At 37.6% G+C, this 24391-nt stretch overlaps 1 protein-coding gene across 1 annotated transcript in view; it reads right to left on the minus strand.

Annotated features, from left to right (window-relative positions):
• Positions 1-24391, minus strand: part of LOC133638626 (ciliary neurotrophic factor receptor subunit alpha-like) — a 322030-nt gene that overhangs the window by 31266 nt on the left and 266373 nt on the right. The window contains exons 6-7 of the mRNA XM_062031417.1: positions 3447-3515; positions 1089-1209 (exon numbers count right to left, since the gene is read on the minus strand). Of these exons, the coding sequence (XP_061887401.1) occupies positions 1089-1209; positions 3447-3515 (190 nt within the window). The remainder of the gene's footprint in view (positions 1-1088; positions 1210-3446; positions 3516-24391) is intronic.

Below are 24391 nucleotides of genomic sequence, written 5' to 3' on the forward strand. Positions count from 1 at the left end.
AGACTCTCAATATTATGTTAGATCCACTATGGAATGGACTCTCGCTATTATGTTAGATCCACTATGGACTGGACTCTCACTATTATGTTAGATCCACTATGGACTGGACTCTCACTATTATGTTAGATCTGCTATGGACTGGACTCTCACTATTATGTTAGATCCACTATGGACTGGACTGTCACACTATTATGTTAGATCCACTAAGAAATGGACTCTCACGCTATTATGTTAGATCCACTATGGACTGGACTCTCACTGTTATGTTAGATCCACTATGGACTGGACTCTCACTATTATGTTAGATCCACTATGGACTGGACTCTCACTGTTATGTTAGATCCACTATGGACTGGACTCTCACTATTATGTTAGATCCACTATGGACTGGACTCTCACACTATTATGTTAGATCCACTATGGACTGGACTCTCACACTATTATGTTAGATCCACTATGGACTGGACTCTCACTATTATGTTAGATCTGCTATGGACTGGACTCTCACTATTATGTTAGATCCACTATGGACTGGACTGTCACACTATTATGTTAGATCCACTAAGAAATGGACTCTCACGCTATTATGTTAGATCCACTATGGACTGGACTCTCACTGTTATGTTAGATCCACTATGGACTGGACTCTCACTATTATGTTAGATCCACTATGGACTGGACTCTCACTGTTATGTTAGATCCACTATGGACTGGACTCTCACTATTATGTTAGATCCACTATGGACTGGACTCTCACACTATTATGTTAGATCCACTATGGACTGGACTCTCACTATTATGTTAGATGTACTATGGACTGGACTCTCACTATTATGTTAGATCCACTATGGACTGGACTCCCACTATTATGTTAGATCCACTATGGACTTTGAGCCCTTTAAGACACTGGTGATTCAGGGCTATATAAGTAAACTTTGATTGATTGATTGATTGATTGAAGGCGGGGCCTTACTGATGTAAGTAAGATAAGATATTTGCATATGTTGGTACTGTGATGTCAATAAGTGGTCTGCCATGTTGTTGTTGTTGTTGTTGTTGTTGCATCACATGACTAGTGTCAGACTTACGTGTGAGGTACTCCATGTCAGTGGTGGAGGTGGTCTGCACCGGCTCCTCAATCCAGGGTGTGGCGTGCACGGCCACGCTCCAGTCGCTCCATGTTCCAATCTCCGTGTCTTTGGCAGCCACCTGGACAACAAAACGTTACAAGAAGTTTAAACAAAGCTTCTTGTTGTTATAGTTACGTGTAGGTACCGGTACCAACATGGATTTAGTAACTAGTTGTTATAGTTACGTGTAGGTACCGGTACCAACATGGATTTAGTAACTAGTTGTTATAGTTACGTGTAGGTACCGGTACCAACATGGATTTTGTTACTAGTTGTTATAGTTACGTGTAGGTACCGGTACCAACATGGATTTTGTTACTAGTTGTTATAGTTACGTGTAGGTACCGGTACCAACATGGATTTTGTTACTAGTTGTTATAGTTACGTGTAGGTACCGGTACCAACATGGATTTTGTTACTAGTTGTTATAGTTACGTGTAGGTACCAGTACCAACATGGATTTTGTTACTAGTTGTTATAGTTATGTGTAGGTACCGGTACCAACATGGATTTTGTTACTAGTTGTTATAGTTATGTGTAGGTACCGGTACCAACATGGATTTTGTTACTAGTTGTTGTAGTTATGTGTAGGTACCGGTACCAACATGGATTTTGTTACTAGTTGTTATAGTTACGTGTAGGTACCGGTACCAACATGGATTAAGTAACTAGTTGTTATAGTTACATGCAGGTACCGGTACCAACATGGATTTAGATACTTTTCTAAATAAAGGGGACCACAAAAAATGCCATTATTGTCTTCATTTTAACAAAAAATCTTCTTCTTCTTCCTCCTCTCTCTCTTATTCTTCCTTTTCTACCTCCTCTTCATCTTCTTCTTCTTCCTCCTGTTGTTTTTCCTCTCATTCTTTTTCTTTCTCTTCTTCTTCCTCCTTTTCTCTCTCTATTACTCTTTTTTCCCTCCTCTTTTTCTTCTTCTTCTTTTTCCTCCTCTTCCTCTTCTTCTTTTTTTCCGTCCTCTTTTTCTTCTTCTTCTTTTTCCTCCTTTTCCCCTTCTTCTTTTTCTTCCTCCTCTTTTTCTTCCTCCTCTTCCACTTCGTCTTCCTTCTCTTCTTCTTTCTATTGCTCTTCTTCTTTCTCTTCTTCTTCCTCCTCTTTTTCTTCCTCCTCTCTCTCTTATTCTTTTTCTTCATCCTCTTTTTCTTTATTTTCTTCTTCTTCCTCCTCCTCTCTGTCTCTTATTCTTCCTTTTCCACCTCTTTTTTTCTTCTTATTCCTCCTGTTGTTCTTCCTCTCATTCTCTCTTTCTCTTATTTTTCTTCCTCCTCTCTCTCTTCTTCTTTTTCTCCCTCTTCATTTTCTTCATCTACCTCCTCTCTTTCTTATTCTTCTTTTTCTTTCTCTCCTTGTTCTTCCTCCTCTTTTTCTAAATCTTCTTTTTCATCCTCTTCCTCTTCTTCTTTTTCTTCCTCCTCTTTTTCTTCTTCTTCTTCTTCCTCCTCTTCCACTTTGTCTTCCTTCTCTTCTTCTTTCTATTGCTCTTCTTCTTTCTCTTCTTCTTCCTCCTCTTTTTTCTTTATTTTCTTCTTCTTCCTCCTCCTCCTCCTTTCTGTCTCTCATTCTTCTTTTTCCACATCTTCTTTTTCTTCTTCCTCCTGTTGTTCTTCCTCTTATTCTCTTTCTTTCTCTTCTTCTTCTTCCTCTCTCTCTTATTCTTTTTTTCCTCCTCATCCTCTTCTTCCTTTTCTTCCTCCTCTTCAACTTTGTCTTCCTTATCTTCTTCTTTCTATTGCTCTTCTTTTTTCTCTTCTTCTTCCTCTTCCTCCTCTTCCTCTTTTTATTGCTCTTCTTCTTTCTCTTCATCTTCCTCCTCTTTTTCTTTCTCCTGTTCCTCTTGTTTTCCCTCTTCTTTTTCTTCATCCCCGTCCTCTTTTTCTTCTTTCTTTTCCTCTTCCTCCTCTTCTTCACATGAAAGTGTAATGTGACTCATGTGATACAAACACATTTGGTGGTAAATGACACAGATTATTCTACATTCGGCTAGTTTTGACCTGCGTACACTTTTCTGTACGTCCATATTTAGTAGGAAAGTCTCTTGACGAGAAACCCTGCATGGTGTCTACGTCTAAACTTTACAAATCCACAGCAGAACAAAGAACCAGAAAAGTGGATCCACATGCTGCTTTCCTTTGAATCCCACTCATTTCCTGGTGTGGCGAGGTGGCGAGCACACGCCCGGGGATTATTTATTCAAACGGCTCGCAAACAAACGGCGAGCGACTGCCAAAATGGGTTCTCAGTTTTCACCTAAAGAAAGGAAGTTGTTGGTGAGCCTCACAAGTCCGGTCACAGTACCTGGATGATGTATTCCTTGCCAGCGTAGGCGTCGGTGATGGTGTGGGCGGTGCTGTCAGACAACTCCACCTGGAAATGAAGGACGGACAAAAGTAGATTTCATCAGCATCTATTTTGTCAACTTAAGTGATTGTTGCACAATCAAAACTGAAAACTGTTTGGAGACGCGATCAAAAGGCTGATTGGTCCAGTTTTTAAAAAAATAATGCAAAAGTTAATATATATTAAAGCACAGTAATTATAGTCTGCAAATGGTGTGTTGTTGTTGAGTGTCGGTGCTGGCTAGAGCTGGGCAGAGTAACCTTGTAATACTCTTCCATATCAGTAGGTGGCAGCAGGTAGCTAATTGCTTTGTAGATGTCGGAAACAGCGGGAGGCAGGGTGCAGGTAAAAAGGTGTCTAATGGTTAAACCAAACATAAACAAAAGGTGAGTGCCCCTAATAAAAGGCATTGAAGCTTAGGGAAGGCTATGCAGAACCAAACTGGCTACAAAGTAAACAAAAACAGAATGCTGGACGACAGCAAAGACTTACTGTGGAGCAAAGACGGCGTCCACAAAGTACATCCGAACATGACGTGACAATCAACAATGTCCCCACAAAGAAGGATAAAAACAACTGAAATATTCTTGATATTGCTAAAACAAAGTAGATGCGGGGAATATCGCACAAAGGAAGACATGAAACTGATACAGGAAAATACCAAAAAAAAGAGAAAAAGCCACCAAAATAGGAGCGCAAGACAAGAAGTAAAACACTACACACAGGAAAACAGCAAAAAAACTCCAACTAAGTCAGGGTGTGATGTGACAGGTGGTGATAGTACACCTACTTTGAGACAAGAGCTATAGTGATGCATGCTTGGTTATGCTTTAAAGCAGGGGTCACCAACGCGGTGCCCGCGGGCACCAGGTAGCCCGTAAGGACCAGATGAGTAGCCCGCTGGCTGGCCTGTTCTAAAAATAGCTCAAATAGCAGCACTTACCAGTAAGCTGCCTCTATTTTTTAAATTGTATTTATTTACTAGCAAGCTGGTCTCGACATTTTTAATTCTAAGAGACAAAACTCAAATAGAATTTGAAACTCCAAGAAAATATTTTAAAGACTTGGTCTTCACTTGTTTAAATAAATTCATACATTTTTTTACTTTGCTTCTTATAACTTTCAGAAAGACAATTTTAGAGAAAAAATACAACCTTAAAAATGATTTTAGGATTTTTAAACACATAACTTTTTACCTTTTAAATTCCTTCCTCTTCTTTCCTGACAATTTAAATCAATGTTCAAGTACATTTATTTTTTTTTATTGTAAAGAATAATAAATACATTTTAATTTAATTCTTCATTTTAGCTTCTGTTTTTTCAACGAAGAATATTTGTGAAATATTTCTTCCAACTTATTATGATTAGAATTCAAAAAAAAATATTCTGGCAAATCTAGAAAATCTGTAGAATCAAATTTAAATCTTATTTCAAAGTCTTTTGAATTTCTTTTAAAATTTTTGTTCTGGAAAATCTAGAACAAATAATGATGTGTCTTTGTTAGAAATATAGCTTGGTCCAATTTGTTGTATATTCTAACAAAGTGCAGATTGGATTTTAACCTATTTAAAACATGTCATCAAAATTCTAAAATTAATCTTAATCAGGAAAAATTACTAATGATGTTCCATAAATTTTTTTTTTAAATTTTTTCAAAAAGATTTCAATTAGCTAGTTTTTCTCTTCTTTTTTTCTGTTTAATTTTGAATTTTAAAGAGTTGAAATTGAAGATAAACTATGTTTCAAAATTTAATTGTCATTTTTTTCGTGTTTTCTCCTCTTTTAAACCGTTCAATTAAGTGTAAATATCATTAATTATTAATAATAACATAGAGTTAAAGGTAAATTGAGCAAATTGGCTATTTCTGGAAATTTATTTAAGTGTGTATCAAACTGGTAGCCCTTCGCATTAATCACTACCCAAGAAGTAGCTCTTGGTTTCAAAAACGTTGGTGACCCCTGCTTTAAAGTCATACCCAACAATTGCGACAACGACTTTTTACTGTCAACTGAGTTTCATTTTTTAATGTTTTCTGCCGGTGGTGTGCCTCCGCATTTTTTCAACGCAAAAAATGTGCCTTGGCTCAAAGAATGTTGAAAAACACTGATGTAATGCATGGTTGTCCAGTTTTGCCTGAAAGGGAGTGGGAAGAAAGTAACTTATAGTCGCCATAGTAACCAACGTTCCAGGCCCCTCAGTGTGGATTTGACATGGTGAAATAACTCCTATTTAGGAGTGAACGCCACGCATTTTGGAAACGACACAACAGGTGAGAAATGTTGCCTCATCATGAAGTCTAAAATGTACGAGGGGAGGTGAAATTTACGAGTCCATTGGAAGTCACTCTGACGGCTCTTTCCTTCCGCCTGTAGTGCTCGCTGTAAATTACGGCTTCGGCGTTGCAATTCTACCTTTAATGTTTTATAGTGGTTATATTAGCTCAGCCGGGCTGGATGCAATTTTTATTGAGTGCTTATTTATTTACAACACGCCTTCCATCATTATTGCGGGCATGAATCAAGCCTTTTTTTTTTTATTATTTAGAAAATATATTTGGCTATTGAAAGGTTCAAACTCCCATGCCCCCGGCGGCCTTTTGCACGCCGCTAACAAACTGCGCGGCGTGCGTGCAACACGTCAGCGGCATGAATCACAATTAAAGCAAAATTCCGGGAATATTCACAGTTGGAAACTTTCCATGGGAATTAACGGGAATATATGGGAATTAACTGGAATTAATGGGGAATTAAAGGGAAAATAATTAATAATTTATTTATTTATTTCAGGCAATGACATTAAAAAAAAAGTACAAAGTTGACAGCACATAATAATATAATTTAATATAGTGCAAAAGGTAATGTACAGTATTTAGGGTTGCAAAATTACAGGAATATTCACATTTGGAAACTTTCCATGGGAATTAACGGGAATATATGGGAATTAACAGGAATTAACGAGAAATTAATGGGAAATTAATTAATCATTGATTTATCTATTTCAGGCAATTACATAAAAAAAAAAAAAGGAAAAAGTTGAAAACACATAATAATATAATTTAATATAGTGCAAAAGGTAACAAAGTATTTAGGTTTGCAAAATTACGGAAATATTCACAGTTGGAAACTTTCCATGGGAATTAACGGGAATATATGGGAATTAACTGGAATTAATGGGGAATTAATGGGAAAATAATTAATAATTTATTTATTTATTTCAGGCAATGACATTAAAAAAAAAAGTACAAAGTTGACAACACATAATAATATAATTTAATATAGTGCAAAAGGTAATGTACAGTATGTAGGGTTGCAAAATTACGGGAATATTCACAGTTGGAAACTTTCCATGGGAATTAACGGGAATATATGGGAATTAACAGGAATTAACGAGAAATTAATGGGGAATTAATTAATCATTTATTTATCTATTTCAGGCAATTACATAAAAGAAAAAAAAAGTAAAAAGTTGAAAACACATAATAATATAATTTAATATAGTGCAAAAGGTAACAAAGTATTTAGGTTTGCAAAATTACGGAAATATTTACAGTTGGAAACTTTCCATGGGAATTAACGGGAATATATGGGAATTAACAGGAATTAACGAGAAATTAATGGGGAATTAATTAATCATTTATTTATCTATTTCAGGCAATTACATAAAAAAAAAAAAAAGTAAAAAGTTGAAAACACATAATAATATAATTTAATATAGTGCAAAAGGTAACAAAGTATTTAGGGTTGCAAAATTCCGGAAATATTCACAGTTGGAAACTTTCCATGGGAATTAACGGGAATATATGGGAATTAACAGGAATTAATGAGAAATTAATGGGAAATTAATTAATCATTTATTTATCTATTTCAGGCAATTACATTAAAAAAAAAAAGTAAAAATTTGAAAACACATAATATAATTTAATATAGTGCAAAAGGTAACAAAGTATTTAGGGTTGCAAAATTCCGGGAATATTCACAGTTGGAAACTTTCCATGGGAAATAATGGGAATATATGGGAATTAACTGGAATTAATGGGGAATTAATGGGAAAATAATTAATTATTTATTTATTTATTTCAGGCAATGACATTAAAAAAAAAAGTACAAAGTTGACAACACATAATAATATAATTTAATATAGTGCAAAAGGTAATGTACAGTATGTAGGGTTGCAAAATTACAGGAATATTCACAGTTGGAAACTTTCCATGGGAATTAACGGGAAGATATGGGAATTAACAGGAATTAACAAGAAATTAATGGGAAATTAATTAATCATTTATTTATCTATTTCAGGCAATTACATAAAAAAAAAAAAGTAAAAAGTTGAAAACACATAATAATATAATTTAATATAGTGCAAAAGGTAACATAAAGTATTTAGGGTTGCAAAATTCTGGAAATATTCACAGTTGGAATCTTTCCATGGGAATTAACTGGAATTAACGGGAATTAATGGGGAATTAAGGGGAATAAACATTGAATGCAACATGCTAGATCTTGCAGCATGATTATTAGCTAAGACATCCTGATTTAATGCAAATTCAGTAGAATTTCAACCCTGCACTGTGCATTCCTCCATCACATGCCCAGATAATTCCCAGCATGCTAGTTTGATTTAGCATGCTAATTGAGTGTTCATTTAGTCATCGAGCCTATTTCTATTCATTCGTCCATCAGTAAAATATTTTTAGAGACTACTCCAATTGTTTAGCTGACTATTTATATGTGTGTGTGGCATTGAATTAGTGTTTTACAAGAACAAATAAATACAAAGAGAATAATGCCACGTACCCCATCTGATGTGTGGAGACATTTCACCTCAACCAATGTAGGCGGAAAGGCGGTGTACATTTGCAAATACTGTGTAAAGAGCTACGTCAAAAATGCCACAAAGATGCAGCAGCATGTAGACAAGTGCTCAATAATATATCATTATTGGAATTCACCATTCATTCCCATTAACTCCCATTCATTCCCACATATTCCCATTAATTCCCATATATTCCCATTAATCACAATATATTCCCATTAATTCCCATATATTCCCATTAATTCCCATATATTCCCATTAAGTCCCATATATTCCCATTAATCACAATATATTCCCATCAATTCCCATAGACTCCCATTAATTCCCATATATTCCCATTAATTCCCATGAATTCCCATAGACTCCCATTAATTACCATATATTCCCATTAATTCCCATATATTTTACTATTAATTCCCATATATTCCCATTAATTCCCATATATTCCCATTAATCACCATATATTCCCATTAATTCCCATTAATTCCTATATTCCCATTAATTCCCATGTATTACCATTAATTCCCATGTATTACCATTAATTCCCATATACTCCCATTAATTCCCATATACTCCCATTAATTTCCATACATTCCCATGAATCCCCATATATTCCCATATACTCCCATTAATTCCCATATATTCCCATTAATTCCCATATATTCCCATTAATTCCCATATACTCCCATTAATTCCCATATATTCCCATTAATTCCTATATACTCCCATTAATCCCCATTTACTCCCATTAATTCCCATATACTCCCATTAATCCCCATACACTCCCATTAATTCCCATTTACTCCCATTAATTCCCATTAATTCCCATATACTCCCATTAATTCCTACATACTCCCATTAATTCCCATATATTCACATTAATTCCCATATATTCCCATTAATCCCTTTATATTCCCATTAATTCCCATATATTCCCATTAATCCCTTTATATTCCCATTAATTCCCATATATTCCCATTAATTCCCATATACTCCCATTAATTCCCATATATTCCCATTAATTCCCATATATTCCCATTCATTCCCATATATTCCCATTAATTCCCATATATTCCTATTCATTCCCATATATTCCCACTAATTCCCATTAATTCCCATATATTCCCATTCATTCCCATAAATTCCCATATATTCCTATTCATTCCCATATATTCCCATTAATTCCCATATATTCCCATTCATTCCCGTACAAACTGCGCGGCGTGCGTGCAACACGTCAGCGGCACCAATCACGATTAAAGCGGAAAGCTCCGGCGTGGATGACACCCTGGATAACGCAACAAGGCAGGCCGGCGTCGGGAAGCTTTTTGCGCCCGCCTTCAACACGCAGAGAGGGAAGCAGATTAAAGTGAATATGTGCGTCACTTGGAAGTGCATTCATTTTTGATTTGCTGCCGCGTTGTAATTTACGGTCAGTGCTGCGTGTTTGTTTGCGTTTGGCTCGCGTCTTGACACACTCAAGGAAAAGCAGCGAGACAAAAGGTGCTGACTTTTCATCTCCTGCAGCCAAATTAAATGATTTAGTGCAGTCTCCCATCGAGACAAGAAACATGCAGCTGCACAAGCGGATTACAACTGCGGAGGAATCCTCACATCTTTGGATCGGACTACGTTAGTGGGGAAGTTCATGTGCCGGCTGGACGACATGGACCTCACTTTGGAGCTTTCACATGTGCATTTGATCACGTGGAATTCAACTCACCAACGGAATTATTATACATTGAAAAACTCCAAACAAGACTAATCAAACACAAGATTGGCAAAATGTACATTCATGAAGTTTGCTTCTTTTATGAATTTATTATGGCTCTACTGAAAATGTGCTGGGTCAAAAGTATACATATAGCAATGTTAATATTTGCTTACATGTCCCTTGGCAAGTTTACCTGCAATAAGGCACTTTTGGTAGCCATCCACAAGCTTCTGCTTGACCACTTGACCACTCCTCTTGACAAAATTGGTGCAGCTTAGCTAAATGTGTTGGTTTTCTGACATGGACTTGTTTCTTCAGCATTGTCCACACGTTTAAGTCAGGGACTTTGGGAAGGCCATTCTAAAACCTTCATTCTAGCCTGATTTAGACATTCCTTTACCACTTTTGACGTGTGTTTGGTGGTCATAGTCCTGTTGGAACACCCAACTGCACCCAAGACCCAACCTCCGGGTTGATGATTTTAGCTTGTCCTGAAGGATTTGAAGGTAATCCTCCTTTTTCATTGTCCCATTTACTCTCTGTAAAGCAGCAGTTCCATTGGCAGCAAAACAGGCCCATACTACCACCACCATGCTTGACTGTAGGGATGGTGTTCCTGGGATTAAAGGCCTCACCTTTTGTCCTCCAAACATATTGCTGGGTATTGTGGCCAAGCAGCTCCATTTTTGCCTTATTGCAGTGAACATGCTTCACCACACATCCGTAGGAGGATACAATAGCTCACCGGCGTCACAATGTAAACAAACTGTAATGTTACCAAGTACAGGAGCGTATCTAGTCGATACTACTATGATTACACTGATATGTTTTAATGAGCGGGTGGTATGGGGGTGCACATAGACGGGTTAATTGATTACTTTCAATTTATTTCGATGGGGGACGCTGGTTCGAGACATGGAACAAACTGAACCAATTTTTGTATTTGTTTTATTTGTAATTTCATGTAATGTATTTATTTCACTCGTATTTGTTTATTGTTTAACTAAAACAGCAAGGAACAGGCAGTGCGGGTTCGGATCCCCGGTCAAAGTTGCCCCCGAAAGGGCATCCGGCGTACAAACTAAAAACAAAGCCGTGCATGCAGTGGAGTCACCATGACAACCCATGACCCCCAAAGTGAAAAGTCAAATGAATGGAAAAGGTCGACTTCTGCGAAAACAAACAGTCAAATGCTGAAAAACAACATTTCCGAGCCATGCGAGCATCACATTCCTCTGTTGATTCCAATGAGCTCACAGGACAAATCTTTAAACATCAGAGCACTTGTTCTGGAAGTTTTCCCTCCCAAATAAGCTCTCTTCTTATCTCACGACAAGGTTGACCTCTACGTTTTTTAGCACGGCCTTGATCTTCACAGCCACTTTTCTCCCGCCCACGCGCTTTGTTTGGAAGGAAACTCGCAGACTTTTATCTGGCAAACCGAGCGCTATATTTACAGGCTTAATTTGATTAGCGGAATGCAATAAGAACATCATCCGAGCGTGCCCACGACTGTGCCCCTGTTCCATAATGTGCTCCATGAGCGCAGTACTGTATGCTTAGTGTTTAGAACCTCCTGCTGTTTACACGCGGCCCAAGCAGCGGAACCACGGCTTCTCTCCGCATTCCTGCAAGACTCTTCGGCATGTGTGCAGATACGACTTTCTTAAAAAAACTAAGAAAAACACGTGTATGAAAGTTCAGCCACGCAAAAAAGTGTATATGGTTTATTTTTGGAAAGAAGTGTGTCTTTGCAAAAGTATGCATGCTGCAAAAATAACACTAACCGGCCACAAAATTATGTACAGACGCCCTTTTCAGGGAGAAAACAAATGCTAAAATGAAGGTAATTTCTACTCTCACATACATTACTTCAGGGGTCACCAACCTTTTTGAAAGCAAGAGCTACTTCTTGGGTAGTGATTAATGCGAAGGGCTACCAGTTTGATACACACTTAAATAAATGTCCAGAAATAGCCAATTTGCTCAATTTACCTTTAACTCTATGTTATTATTAATAATTAATGATATTTACACTTAATTGAATGGTTTAAAAGAGGAGAAAACACGAAAAAAATGACAACTACATTTTGAAACATAGTTCATCTTCAATTTCGACTCTTTAAAATTCAAAATTCAAACGAAAAAAAAAGAGAAAAACTTAAAAAAAGAATTTATGGAATTTTTCCTGATTAAGGTTAATTGTAGAATTTTGATGACATGTTTTAAATAGGTTAAAATCCAATCTACACTTTGTTAGAATATATAACAAATTGGATCAAGCTATATTTCTAACAAAGACAAATCATTATTTCTTCTAGATTTTCCAGAACAAACATTTTAAAAGAAATTCAAAAGACTTTGAAATAAGATTTTAATTTGATTCTACAGATTTTCTAGATTTGCCAGAATAATTTTTTTGAATTTTAATCATAATAGGTTTGAAGAAATATTTCACAAATATTCTTTGTCGAAAAAACTGAAGCTAAAATGAAGAATTAAATTAAAATGTATTTATTATTCTTTACACAAAAAAACATAAATTTACATGAACATTGATTTAAATTGTCAGGAAAGAAGAGGAAGGAATTAAAAGGTAAAAAGGTATATGTGTTTAAAAATACTAAAATAATTTTTAAGGTTGTATTTTTTCTCTAAAATTGTCTTTCTGAAAGTTATAAGAAGCAAAGTAAAAAAAATAATGAATTTATTTAAACAAGTGAAGACCAAGTCTTTAAAATATTTTTTTGGATTTTCAAATTCTATTTGAGTTTTGTCTCTCTTAGAATTAAAAATGTCGGGCAAAGCGAGACCAGCTTTGCCCGAAACTAAAACAAACAAGGGAGCACAAACAGGAACTAAAAGAGTCCAAAAACTAACAAAAAATAACAAAAACATAATCCAGACCACAGATCATGACAAAAATAAATGCAGACTTTATGTAAGACTGTTACAGATGTTTGCACAAATAACTGTAATGCATTCATTATTGTGGCTCAATTTGCCTTCATTTTTTAATGTTAATGTCTTATTATTTAATATATATTATTGTTTTAGTTGCTTAAGAGATATTCCTGTCTCTGAATTTGCTCTTTGCTATTTTTATATTTTTGTGCATTATTTGTTGCCGTCATCATTAAACGAACAGGTTACTCATCAGTTACTCAGTACTTGAGTAGTTTTTTTCACAACATACTTTTTACTTTTACTCAAGTAAATATTTGGGTGACTACTCCTTACTTTTACTTGAGTAATAAATCTCTTAAGTACTATCTGGCTACTCTACAGAACCTCTGGTCTAATGTTCTGGCTGGTGGACGTCCATCTGTATGCAGGCCATGTAGGGTAAACCACTGGTAAACATTTCCAGAGGGGTGCATGCGTTGCCAAGTGGCTACAGAGGGGGCACTGAAAGCAGCACTTAATATCACCGAGGGGGTCGTCGGGGTGGGGAGAGACGGCCGTTTCGTGGTAGCCATTGTGAAATGAAGCATACTCACTCGCTGCATTCTAATGTGCGAGTTGTTGTCTCTTGGGCCGACCCATTGCACCAACTAAGCAATCGGAGTCATAAAATGTGGCTTTTCACCAATCCCAGAGAGCGCATGCATACCCAAAAGGGAAGTGGCATATGGGTTTAAACAGCCACGTGGCTGACAAGGACAAATATTTACCCATAAAACATCACGTTGATTCGCTTCACTACTCCCGAGATAGGGTATGGTAATTGTGACGATAAAACGTCCACCCGGATGAATTGACCAGCGAATGGTGTGTTGTGACAGTAATCTTGTGTAAATATCCTCACTCTGGAGACGTGTGTTGGTTCCGTGCATAAACACCATATGGTGCTCCATTGTAAACAGCATATGTGAGCAGGAAGATGGGACATGGAAGTAGGCAGCGTCCGCCGGGTGGCCGCCATTATTTTATTTAAAAAGGAAAACGACAAATCATTATGGAGCTGAGAGAACAGCTGAATAAACGACCGTTTTTTTCATGGGTTTTCTACGGGTGTTGTTTTTACATTGAACGTCTATGTCAGTGGTACTTTTCATTTTAGTTTAAGGCCGCATATTTTACAATTACAAAACCCAAAGCCAGTGAAGTTGTCACGTTGTGTAAATGGTAAATAAAAAGAGAATTTGCAAATCCTTTTCGACTTATATTCAATTGAATAGACTGCAAAGACAAGATATTTCATGTTCACGCTTATTTTGCAAATAATCATTAACTTAGAATTTAATGGCTGCAACACTTGGCACAGGGGCATTTTTACCACTGTGTTACATGGCCTTTCCTTTTAACAACACTCAATAAACGTTTTGGAACTAAGGAGACACATTTTTGAAGATTTTCAGGTGGAATTCCTTCCCATTCTTGCTTGATGTACAGCTTAAGTTGTTCAACAGTCCGGGGGTCTCCCTTGTGCTATTTTAGGCTTCATAATGCACCACACATTTTCAATGGGAGACAGGTCTGGACTACAGGCAGGCCAGTCTAGTACCCGCACTCTTTTACTACGAAGCCACGTTGATGTAACACGTGGCTTGGCATTGTCTTGCTGAAATAAGCAGGGGCGTCCATTGTAACGTTGCTTGGATGGCAACATATGTTGCTCCAAAACCTGTATGTACCTTTCAGCATTAATGGTGCCTTCACAGATGTGTAAGTTACCCATGTCTTGGGCACTAATACACCCCCATACCATCACAGATGCTGCCTTTTACACTTTGCGCCTAGAACAGTCCTGATGGTTCTTTTCCTCTTTGGTCCGGAGGACACAACGTCCACAGTTTCCAAAAACAATATGAAATGTGGACCCTTTAGACCACAGAACACTTCTACACTTTGCATCAGTCCATCTTAGATGAGCTCGGGCCCAGCGAAGCGTTTCTGGGTGTTGTTGATAAATGGCTTTGGCTTTGCATAGGAGAGTTTTAACTTGCACTTACAGATGTAGCGGCTAGGGATGTCCGATAATGGCTTTTTGCCGATATCCGATATTCCGATATTGTCCAACTCTTTAATTACCGATACCGATATCAACCGATACTGATATCAACCGATATATGCAGTCGTGGAATTAACACGTTATTATGCCAAATTTGGACAACCAGGTATGGTGAAGATAAGGTGCTTTTTAAAAAAATTAGTAAAATAAGATAAATAAATTAAAAACATTTTCTTGAATAAAAAATAAAGTACAACAATATAAAAACAGTTACATAGAAACTGGTAATGAATGAAAATTAGTAAAATTAACTGTTAAAGGTTAGTATTATTAGTGGAGCAGCAGCACACACAATCATGTGTGCTTACGGACTGTATCCCTTGCAGACTGTATTGATATATATTGATATATAATGTAGGAAGCAGAATATTAATAACAGAAAGAAACAACCCTTTTGTGTGAATGAGTGTAAATGGGGGAGGGAGGTTTTTTGGGTTGGTGCACTAATTGTAAGTGTATCTTGTGTTTTTTATGTGGATTTAATAAAAAAAAAAAAACGATACCGATAATTAAAAAAACGATACCGATAATGTCCGATATTACATTTTAACGCATATATCGGCCGATAACACATCCCTAGTAGCGACCAACTGTAGTAACTGACTGACCGGTTTTCTGAAGTGTTCCTGAGCCCATGTGGTGATATCCTTTACACACCGGTGTCGCTTTTTGATGCCGTACCGCCTGAGGGATCCAAGGTGCGTAATATCATGGCTTACGTGCAGTGATTTCTCCAGATTCTCTGCACCTTTTGATGATATTACGGAGCGTAGATGGTGAAATCCCTAAATTCCTTGCAATAGCTTGGTTGAGAAATGTTGCTCTTAAGCAATTTGCTCAGGCATTTGTTGACAAAGTGGTGACCCTCGCCCCGTCCTTGTTTGTGAACGACTGAGCATTTCACGGAAGCTTGCTTTTATACCCAATCATGGCACCCACCCGTTCCCAATTAGCCTGTTCACCTGTGGGATGTTCCAAATAAGTCTTTGATGAGCATTCCTCGACTTTCTCGGCCTTTTTTGCCACTCGTGCCAGCTTTTTTTGAAACATGTCGCAGGCATCAAATTCCAAATGAGCTAATATTTGCAAAAATTAACGACGTTTACCAGTTCCAACGTTAAATATCTTTGTGACGGACTCAAGCCGTCTCGTGGGTTCCCTGGACCATCAAATAGAGACGTCTTCGAGCAGAGTTGACGTTTGTTTATTTTTGCAAATAAAACCTCTCAGTCTCAGTGGCTTTTCAGCGCCTCTTCTTCGCTCGCTCGTCGTCGTTGTTTGTCTCCGGCTCTTCTCCTCTCTCGCTCCGCATCAGCTTTTCTTTTGCTCCTTCCAGTCCTCCTCCCTCTCTCTGCTGCTCCCCTTTTCTTTAGCCAGAGGAGATTGGATGATCTGCGCACCTGGGCACGATTGCGGCGTCGCTCCCGGCGTGCCTCGCCTCGCCGCTTGCTCCCCGGCCACGCCTCCTCGCCGCCATCTTGGGCCGGGCCCCGGCGTGCGCTGCTAAGCCTACCCCCCCCCCCCTTTTTCCGAGGGAGCGGGAAGTGAGGATGGCCAGGTCCTCCTGTGGCCCCGGTCTTCTCCTTTTCTGTGTCTTTTTCTTTGTCGTCTTGGTCTTTTTCTTCAACTTTTCCTTCTTCTTCTTCAACTTCTTCTTCTTCTTCTTCTTCTTCAACTTCTTCTTCTTCTTCTTCTTCTTCTTCAACTTCTTCTTCTTCTTCTTCAACTTCTTCAACTTCTTCAACTTCTTCTTCTTCAACTTCTTATTCTTCAACTTCTTCTTCTTCAACTTCTTCAACTTCTTCTTCTTCAACTTCTTCAACTTCTTCTTCTTCAACTTCTTCTTCTTCAACTTCTTCAACTTCTTCAACTTCTTCTTCTTCAACTTCTTCAACTTCTTCAACTTCTTCTTCTTCTTCAACTTCTTCAACTTCTACTTCAACTTCTTCAACTTCTTCTTCAACTTCTTCAACTTCTTCTTCTTCAACTTCTTCTTCAACTTCTTCTTCAACTTCTTCAACTTCTTCAACTTCTTCTTCAACTTCTTCTTCTTCAACTTCTTCTTCTTCAACTTCTTCAACTTCTTCTTCAACTTCTTCAACTTCTTCTTCTTCTTCTTCTTCTTCAACTTCTTCTTCTTCAACTTCTTCTTCTTCAACTTCTTCAACTTATTCTTCAACTTCTTCAACTTCTTCTTCTTATTCTTCTTCTTCAACTTCTTCTTCAACTTTTCCTTCTTCTTCTTCAACTTCTTCTTCTTCTTCAACTTCTTCTTCAACTTCTTCTTCAACTTCTTCTTCTTCTTCTTCTTCTTCTTCAACTTCTTCTTCTTCAACTTCTTCAACTTCTTCAACTTCTTCTTCTTCAACTTCTTCTTCAACTTCTTCAACTTCTTCTTCAACTTCTTCAACTTCTTTAACTTCTTCAACTTCTTCAACTTCTTCAACTTCTTCTTCAACTTCTTCAACTTCTTCTTCTTCAACTTCTTCAACTTCTTCTTCAACTTCTTCTTCTTCAACATCTTTTTCTTCAACATCTTTTTCTTCAACATCTTTTCCTTCAACATCTTTTCCTTCTTCTTCGTCTTTTCCTTTGTCTTGTTCTTCTTCCTGTTGAGCACATGAGCACACTCCTCGCCGCCATCTTGTGCCGGCGAGGAGGCGTTGCTCGCTCGCCGGCCCCGCCTCTCCACAATCTTGTCTTTGCAGTCTATTCAATTGAATATAAGTTGGAAAGGATTTGCAAATCATTGTATTCTCTTTTTATTTACCATTTACACAACGTGACAACTTCACTGCTTTTTCCGGGTTTGTACATTACAATATAATGCAGCAACATAGTATTACTAAAGCTGCACCTGCACTTCCAAACAACCCAGACATGACCTTTGAACTCTAAGCCCAACAAGGTCATCACTTCAAAAAAAAAAGAAGCGTGTAAACCGACGACTTGACCCCAACACACCCGTGTGTGGTGGATATCCTTTAAAATATATAAACGTATTGCTGGGATTTAGGGTTTATTATCCCCGCAAAACTTTGAAGGCGATCGGCTGAGAACTGTGACTGTTAGAACGCTGACAGGAAATCTCTGCGGACATAGCAGACCTGAGCCAAATCCTATGTAGTCCCGTCTGAAAGAATAAAGGAATAGCTCACAACACACACTCATGCACGTACACACACACACACACACACACACACACACACACACACACACACACACACACTCGCCAAAAGCTCCTACACGAATCCAGACAAAGAAGGGGGCACAGAGGAAATGTGAACATTCCTCAGAGATTGCACAAGAACTATGAGAAAGAAAGTGACCCTTTACTTTTCTCACATTCTTTCCCCCAATTGCCAGCGATGCTGTGAAAACACTGAGAAGGAAGCCCAGGTAGCTGCAGATGTACACTGCAGGCCAGCAGGGTGGACACACATTGGGGTTTCTTCATCTTCATGACTATTTACATTGTAGGTAGTCACATCAATACGAGGAATGAACACATGTGGAGTTATGTACTTAACAACAAAAAGGTGAAATAACTGAAAACTTGTTATATATTCTAGTTTCTTCAAAATAGCCACCCTTTGCTCTGATTACTGCTTTGCACACTCTTGGCATTCTCTCCATGAGCTTCAAGTTTTCACTTCACAGGTGTGCCTTATCAGGGTTGATTAGTGGAATTCCTTGCTTTATCAATGGGGTTGATATCATCACCCGATATCATTTTATTGAATTGGACTGGACTCTCACTATTATGTTAGATCCACTATGGACTGGACTCTCACACTATTATGTTAGATCCACTATGGACTGGACTCTCACACTATTATGTTAGATCCACTATGGACTGGACTCTCACTATTATGTTAGGTCCACTATGGACTGGACTCTCACTATTATGTTAGATCCACTATGGACTAGACTCTCATAATTATGTTGGATCCACTATGGACTGGACTCTCACTATTATGTTAGATCCACTATGGACTGGACTCTCACTATTATGTTAGATCCACTATGGACTGGACTCTCACACTATTATGTTAGATTCACTATGGACTGGACTCTCACACTATTATGTTAGATCCACTATGGACTGGACTCTCACACTATTATGTTAGATCCACTATGGACTGGACTCTCACTATTATGTTAGGTCCACTATGGACTGGACTCTCACTATTATGTTAGATCCACTATGGACTAGACTCTCATAATTATGTTGGATCCACTATGGACTGGACTCTCACTATTATGTTAGATCCACTATGGACTGGACTCACACTATTATGTTAGATCCACTATGGACTGGACTCTCACTATTATGTTAGATCCACTATGGACTGGACTCTCACACTATTATGTTAGATCCACTATGGACTGGACTCTCACTATTATGTTGGATCCACTTTGGACTGGACTCTCACTATTATGTTAGATCCACTATGGACTGGACTCTCACAGTATTATGTTAGATCCACTATGGACTGGACTCTCACTATTATGTTAGATCCACTATGGACTGGACTCTCACACTATTATGTTAGATCCACTATGGACTGGACTCTCACTATTATGTTAGATCCACTATGGACTGGACTCTCACTATTATGTTAGATCCACTATGGACTGGACTCTCACTATTATGTTAGATCCACTATGGACTGGACTCTCACACTATTATGTTAGATCCACTATGGACTGGACTCTCACACTATTATGTTAGATCCACTATGGACTGGACTCTCACTATTATGTTAGATCCACTATGGACTGGACTCACACTATTATGTTAGATCCACTATGGACTGGACTCTCACACTATTATGTTAGATCCACTATGGACTGGACTCTCACACTATTATGTTAGATCCACTATGGACTGGACTCTCACACTATTATGTTAGATCCACTATGGACTGGACTCTCACTATTATGTTAGATCCACTATGGACTGGACTCTCACACTATTATGTTAGATCCACTATGGACTGGACTCTCACTATTATGTTAGATCCACTATGGACTGGACTCTCACACTATTATGTTAGATCCACTATGGACTTGACTCTCACACTATTATGTTAGATCCACTATGGACTGGACTCTCACACTATTATGTTAGATCCACTATGGACTGGACTCTCACTATTATGTTAGATCCACTATGGACTGGACTCTCACACTATTATGTTAGATCCACTATGGACTGGACTCTCACAATATTATGTTAGATCCACTATGGACTGGACTCTCACTATTATGTTAGATCCACTATGGACTGGACTCTCACAATATTATGTTAGATCCACTATGGACTGGACTCTCATAATTATGTTGGATCCACTATGGACTGGACTCTCACTATTATGTTAGATCCACTATGGACTGGACTCTCACTATTATGTTAGATCCACTATGGACTGGACTCTCACTATTATGTTAGATCCACTATGGACTATGACGTCAAAAGTGGTAAAGGAATGGCTAAATCAGGCTAGAATGAAGGTTTTAGAATGGCTTTCCCAAAGTCCTGACTTAAACGTGTGGACAATGCTGAAGAAACAAGTCCATGTCAGAAAACCAACACATTTAGCCGAACTGCACCAATTTTTGTCAAGAGGAGTGGTCAAGTGGTCAAGCAGAAGCTTGTGGATGGCTACCAAAAGCGCCTTATTGCAGATAAACTTGCCAAGGGACATGTAAGCAAATATTAACATTGCTGTATGTATACTTTTGAGCCTCATATTTTCAGTAGAGCCATAATAAATTCATAAAAGAAGCAAACTTCATGAATGTTTTTAGTGACCAACAAGTATGTGCTCCAATCACTACATCACAAACAAATAAGAGTTGTTGAAATGATTGTAAACTCAAGACAGCCATGACATGATGTTCTTTTTATGTTGTTTTAAGAAGGTACTAAAAACCCAACTTTTTAGCACAGCTTTTATCTAAGTTCTCTGCCTTCTTGGTTTTCAATACAATACATCTTTTATGCTTGTATTCCTACTTTTATCTACATTTCTGTTTTATCTAGTGTTTATCTAGTGTTTTTCATGTTTTCATTTCTTTTTAAATTTTTTATTATATATTCTAACTTTCTATTTTTTTAATTTTTTTTCATCCTGTGTAGCACTTTGAGATTTTAACAAATGTAAAGTGCGTTAAAAGTGTAATTAATCATTTCTCTCTTTTTTTTTTTTTTCGCTAACTGCTTATTTGCTATTACTTTAACCATCATATTTGTACATGTCGTATTTGCTGATGTTGCTCTGTTGTTGTTGTTGTTGTTGTTGTTGTTGTTGTTGTTGTGTTTGTTGTTGTTGTTTTTGTCTCTCTGTCTTCTCCCCCTCTTGTCCCCACAATTCCCCCCTCTGTCTTCCTTTTTCTCTCTTTCTATCCCCTCCTGCTCCGGCCCGGCTGCACCAAATGATAATATAAATACATTTAATAAAGTCAAAATACAAGTAAGGCAACAAGAGAAGTATCCTACACTTCTCTTTTGTAAAGTCAATCTGAACAGCCGATATGGGCATCTACATCTACTATATGATTTGCCCGAGAAGCTGGGCAGGACATTATAAAAAAAAAAAAAAAAAAAAAAAAAAAATGTAATTAATTATTATTATTATTATTATTATTCACAAGTGTATGTAAACTTTTGGTATGGACTGTGTGATAATGGGGGATATGGGGCCACCGGGGTATTGTTTTTAACTTTGTAAAGCACTTTGCGTTGCATTTCTCTCATGTATGAAAAGCGCTTTATTAATAAAGTTTGATTGATTGATTGATTGATCAGTTGTGTTGTGAATGAGAAGGCGTGGCCTGTACTTTACTCGGAGTAATGTTCAAGACTAATGGTGTAGGTCAGAGGGGGTGAAGGACAATGAGATAAGCAAAATAGCAACAAAAAAAAGCCCCCAAAACAGATAAAGTCTGAGGATTGGGGATCAATTATTCCAAAAGAAAAGGGACAAAGAATGTAAAATCAAGATGGAAAAGCAGCGTGAGGGAGACATGGAGGCAATTGGCGTCGGTGGTCAGATCTAATCCAGTGAGCATGTCTGTTGTCCTGGAAAGGAAACCCAATTATAAGGCACTTCCACTGGCCCGATGCCGCTCGGTGTGTGTGTGTGTGTGTGTGTGTGTGTGTGTGTGTGTGTGTGTGTGTGTGTGTGTGTGTGCTTACACTGAGAAGCTTGCTCTCATTACGTTGACTGACAGCTCCCATTTTGCCAGCACCCTCCCATATACGCACACAAACAGAGGGATATATCTCTTAGACTTCTCCCTGTTTGAAGCCCCGACCCAAAATCACCCAGGCAGCAATTACAGTTGGGGGGGTCGGGGGGGGCAGCGGGTCAAGAACATCTTTAGAAGCTGACACAACATCAAGTCCGTTTTTCCCCCCCGAAAAAATGCTACACAGGAACACGTCAAGGGCGAGGACGCCGATTCTTGTATCACGCCGCCTCCTGTCACTCTTTGAAAAACATCACCCAGCGAGCACCCTTCGCTTCTTCCCACCAGGAAATAACAAAAAACTGGTGCAACGCCGAGGGGGGGGGAGCGAGTAATGATTTGACCTTTAACCTCACCCGTCGGTGTTGTCCAAAATGCTTCAATATCAAATGAGTACTCGTAACACCACTACACATCATAACAATCTACCTTTCTTGCAGGAATGTGAAGAATCGGATGTGATGATGTCACAAATCTCTGGGAGTCCCAATCATACTTGCCAACCCTCCCCATTTGCCCGGGAGACTCCCGGATTTCAGTGTCCCTCCCGAAAACCTCCCGGGACATTCATTCTCCCGAATTTCTCCCGATTTCAACAATATTGGGGGCGTGCCTTAAAGGCCTACTGAAATGATTTTTTTTTATTTAGAGTGTTACTAAAACGGCCTTCTTTCATCTCCGTAATATCGCTAAAATTTGTCCCATTTTGTCCACAAGCGATGCTGAGATCATTATTCATGCGTTCGTTACGTCTCGTCTCGATTACTGTAACGTTTTATTTTCGGGTCTCCCTATGTCTAGCATTAAAAGATTACAGATGGTACAAAATGCGGCTGCTAGACTTTTGACAAAAACAAGAAAGTTTGATCATATTACGCCTATACTGTATATACCTTTATATACATATATACACGCCTATACTGGCTCACCTGCACTGGCTTCCTGTGCACTTAAGATGCGACTTTAATGTTTTACTACTTACGTATAAAATACTACACGGTTTAGCTCCTGCCTATCTTGCCGATTATATTGTACCATATGTCCCGGCAAGAAATCTGTGTTCAAAGAACTCCGGCTTATTAGTGATTCCCAGAGCCCAAAAAAGTCTGCGGGCTATAGAGCGTTTTCTATTCGGGCTCCAATACTATGGAATGCCCTCCCGGTAAAAGTTAGAGATGCTACCTCAGTAGAAGCATTTAAGTCTCATCTTAAAACTCATTTGTATACTCTAGCCCAGGGGTCACCAACCTTTTTGAAAGCAAGAGCTACTTCCTGGGTAGTGATTAATGCGAAGGGCTACCAGTTTGATACACACTTAAATAAATTGCCAGAAATAGCCAATTTGCTCTATTTACCTTTAACTCTATGTTGTTATTAATAATTAATGATATTTACACTTAATTGAACAGATTAAAAGAGGAGAAAACATGAAAAAAATGACAATTAAATTTTGAAACATAGTTTATCTTCAATTTCGACTCTTTAAAATTCAAAATTCAACCGAAAAAAAGAAGAGAAAAACTAGCTAATTCGAATCTTTTTGAAAAAATTAAAAAAAGAATTTATGGAACATCATTATTAATTTTTCCTGATTAAGATTAATTTTACAATTTTGATGACATGTTTTAAATAGGTTAAAATCCAATCTACACTTTGTTAGAATATATAACAAATTGGACCAAGCTATATTTCTAACAAAGACAAATCATTATTTCTTCTAGATTTTCCAGAACAATTTTTTTTAAAAGGAATTCAAAAGACTTTGAAATAAGATTTAAATTTGATTCCACAGGTTTTCTAGATTTGGCAGAATTTTTTTTTTGAATTTTAATCATAATAAGTTTGAAGAAATATTTCACAAATATTCTTCGTCGAAAAAACAGAAGCTAAAATGAAGAATTAAATTAAAATGTATTTATTATTCTTTACAATAAAAACAAATAAATTTACTTGAACATTGATTTAAATTGTCAGGAAAGAAGAGGAAGGAATTTAAAAGGTAAAAAGGTATATGTGTTTAAAAATCCTAAAATCATTTTTAAGGTTGTATTTTTTCTCTAAAATGGTCTTTCTGAAAGTTATAAGAAGCAAAGTAAAAAAATTTA

The sequence above is a fragment of the Entelurus aequoreus genome, linkage group LG21 (assembly GCF_033978785.1).
Source record: "Entelurus aequoreus isolate RoL-2023_Sb linkage group LG21, RoL_Eaeq_v1.1, whole genome shotgun sequence".
Taxonomy (NCBI): Eukaryota; Metazoa; Chordata; class Actinopteri; order Syngnathiformes; family Syngnathidae; genus Entelurus; species Entelurus aequoreus.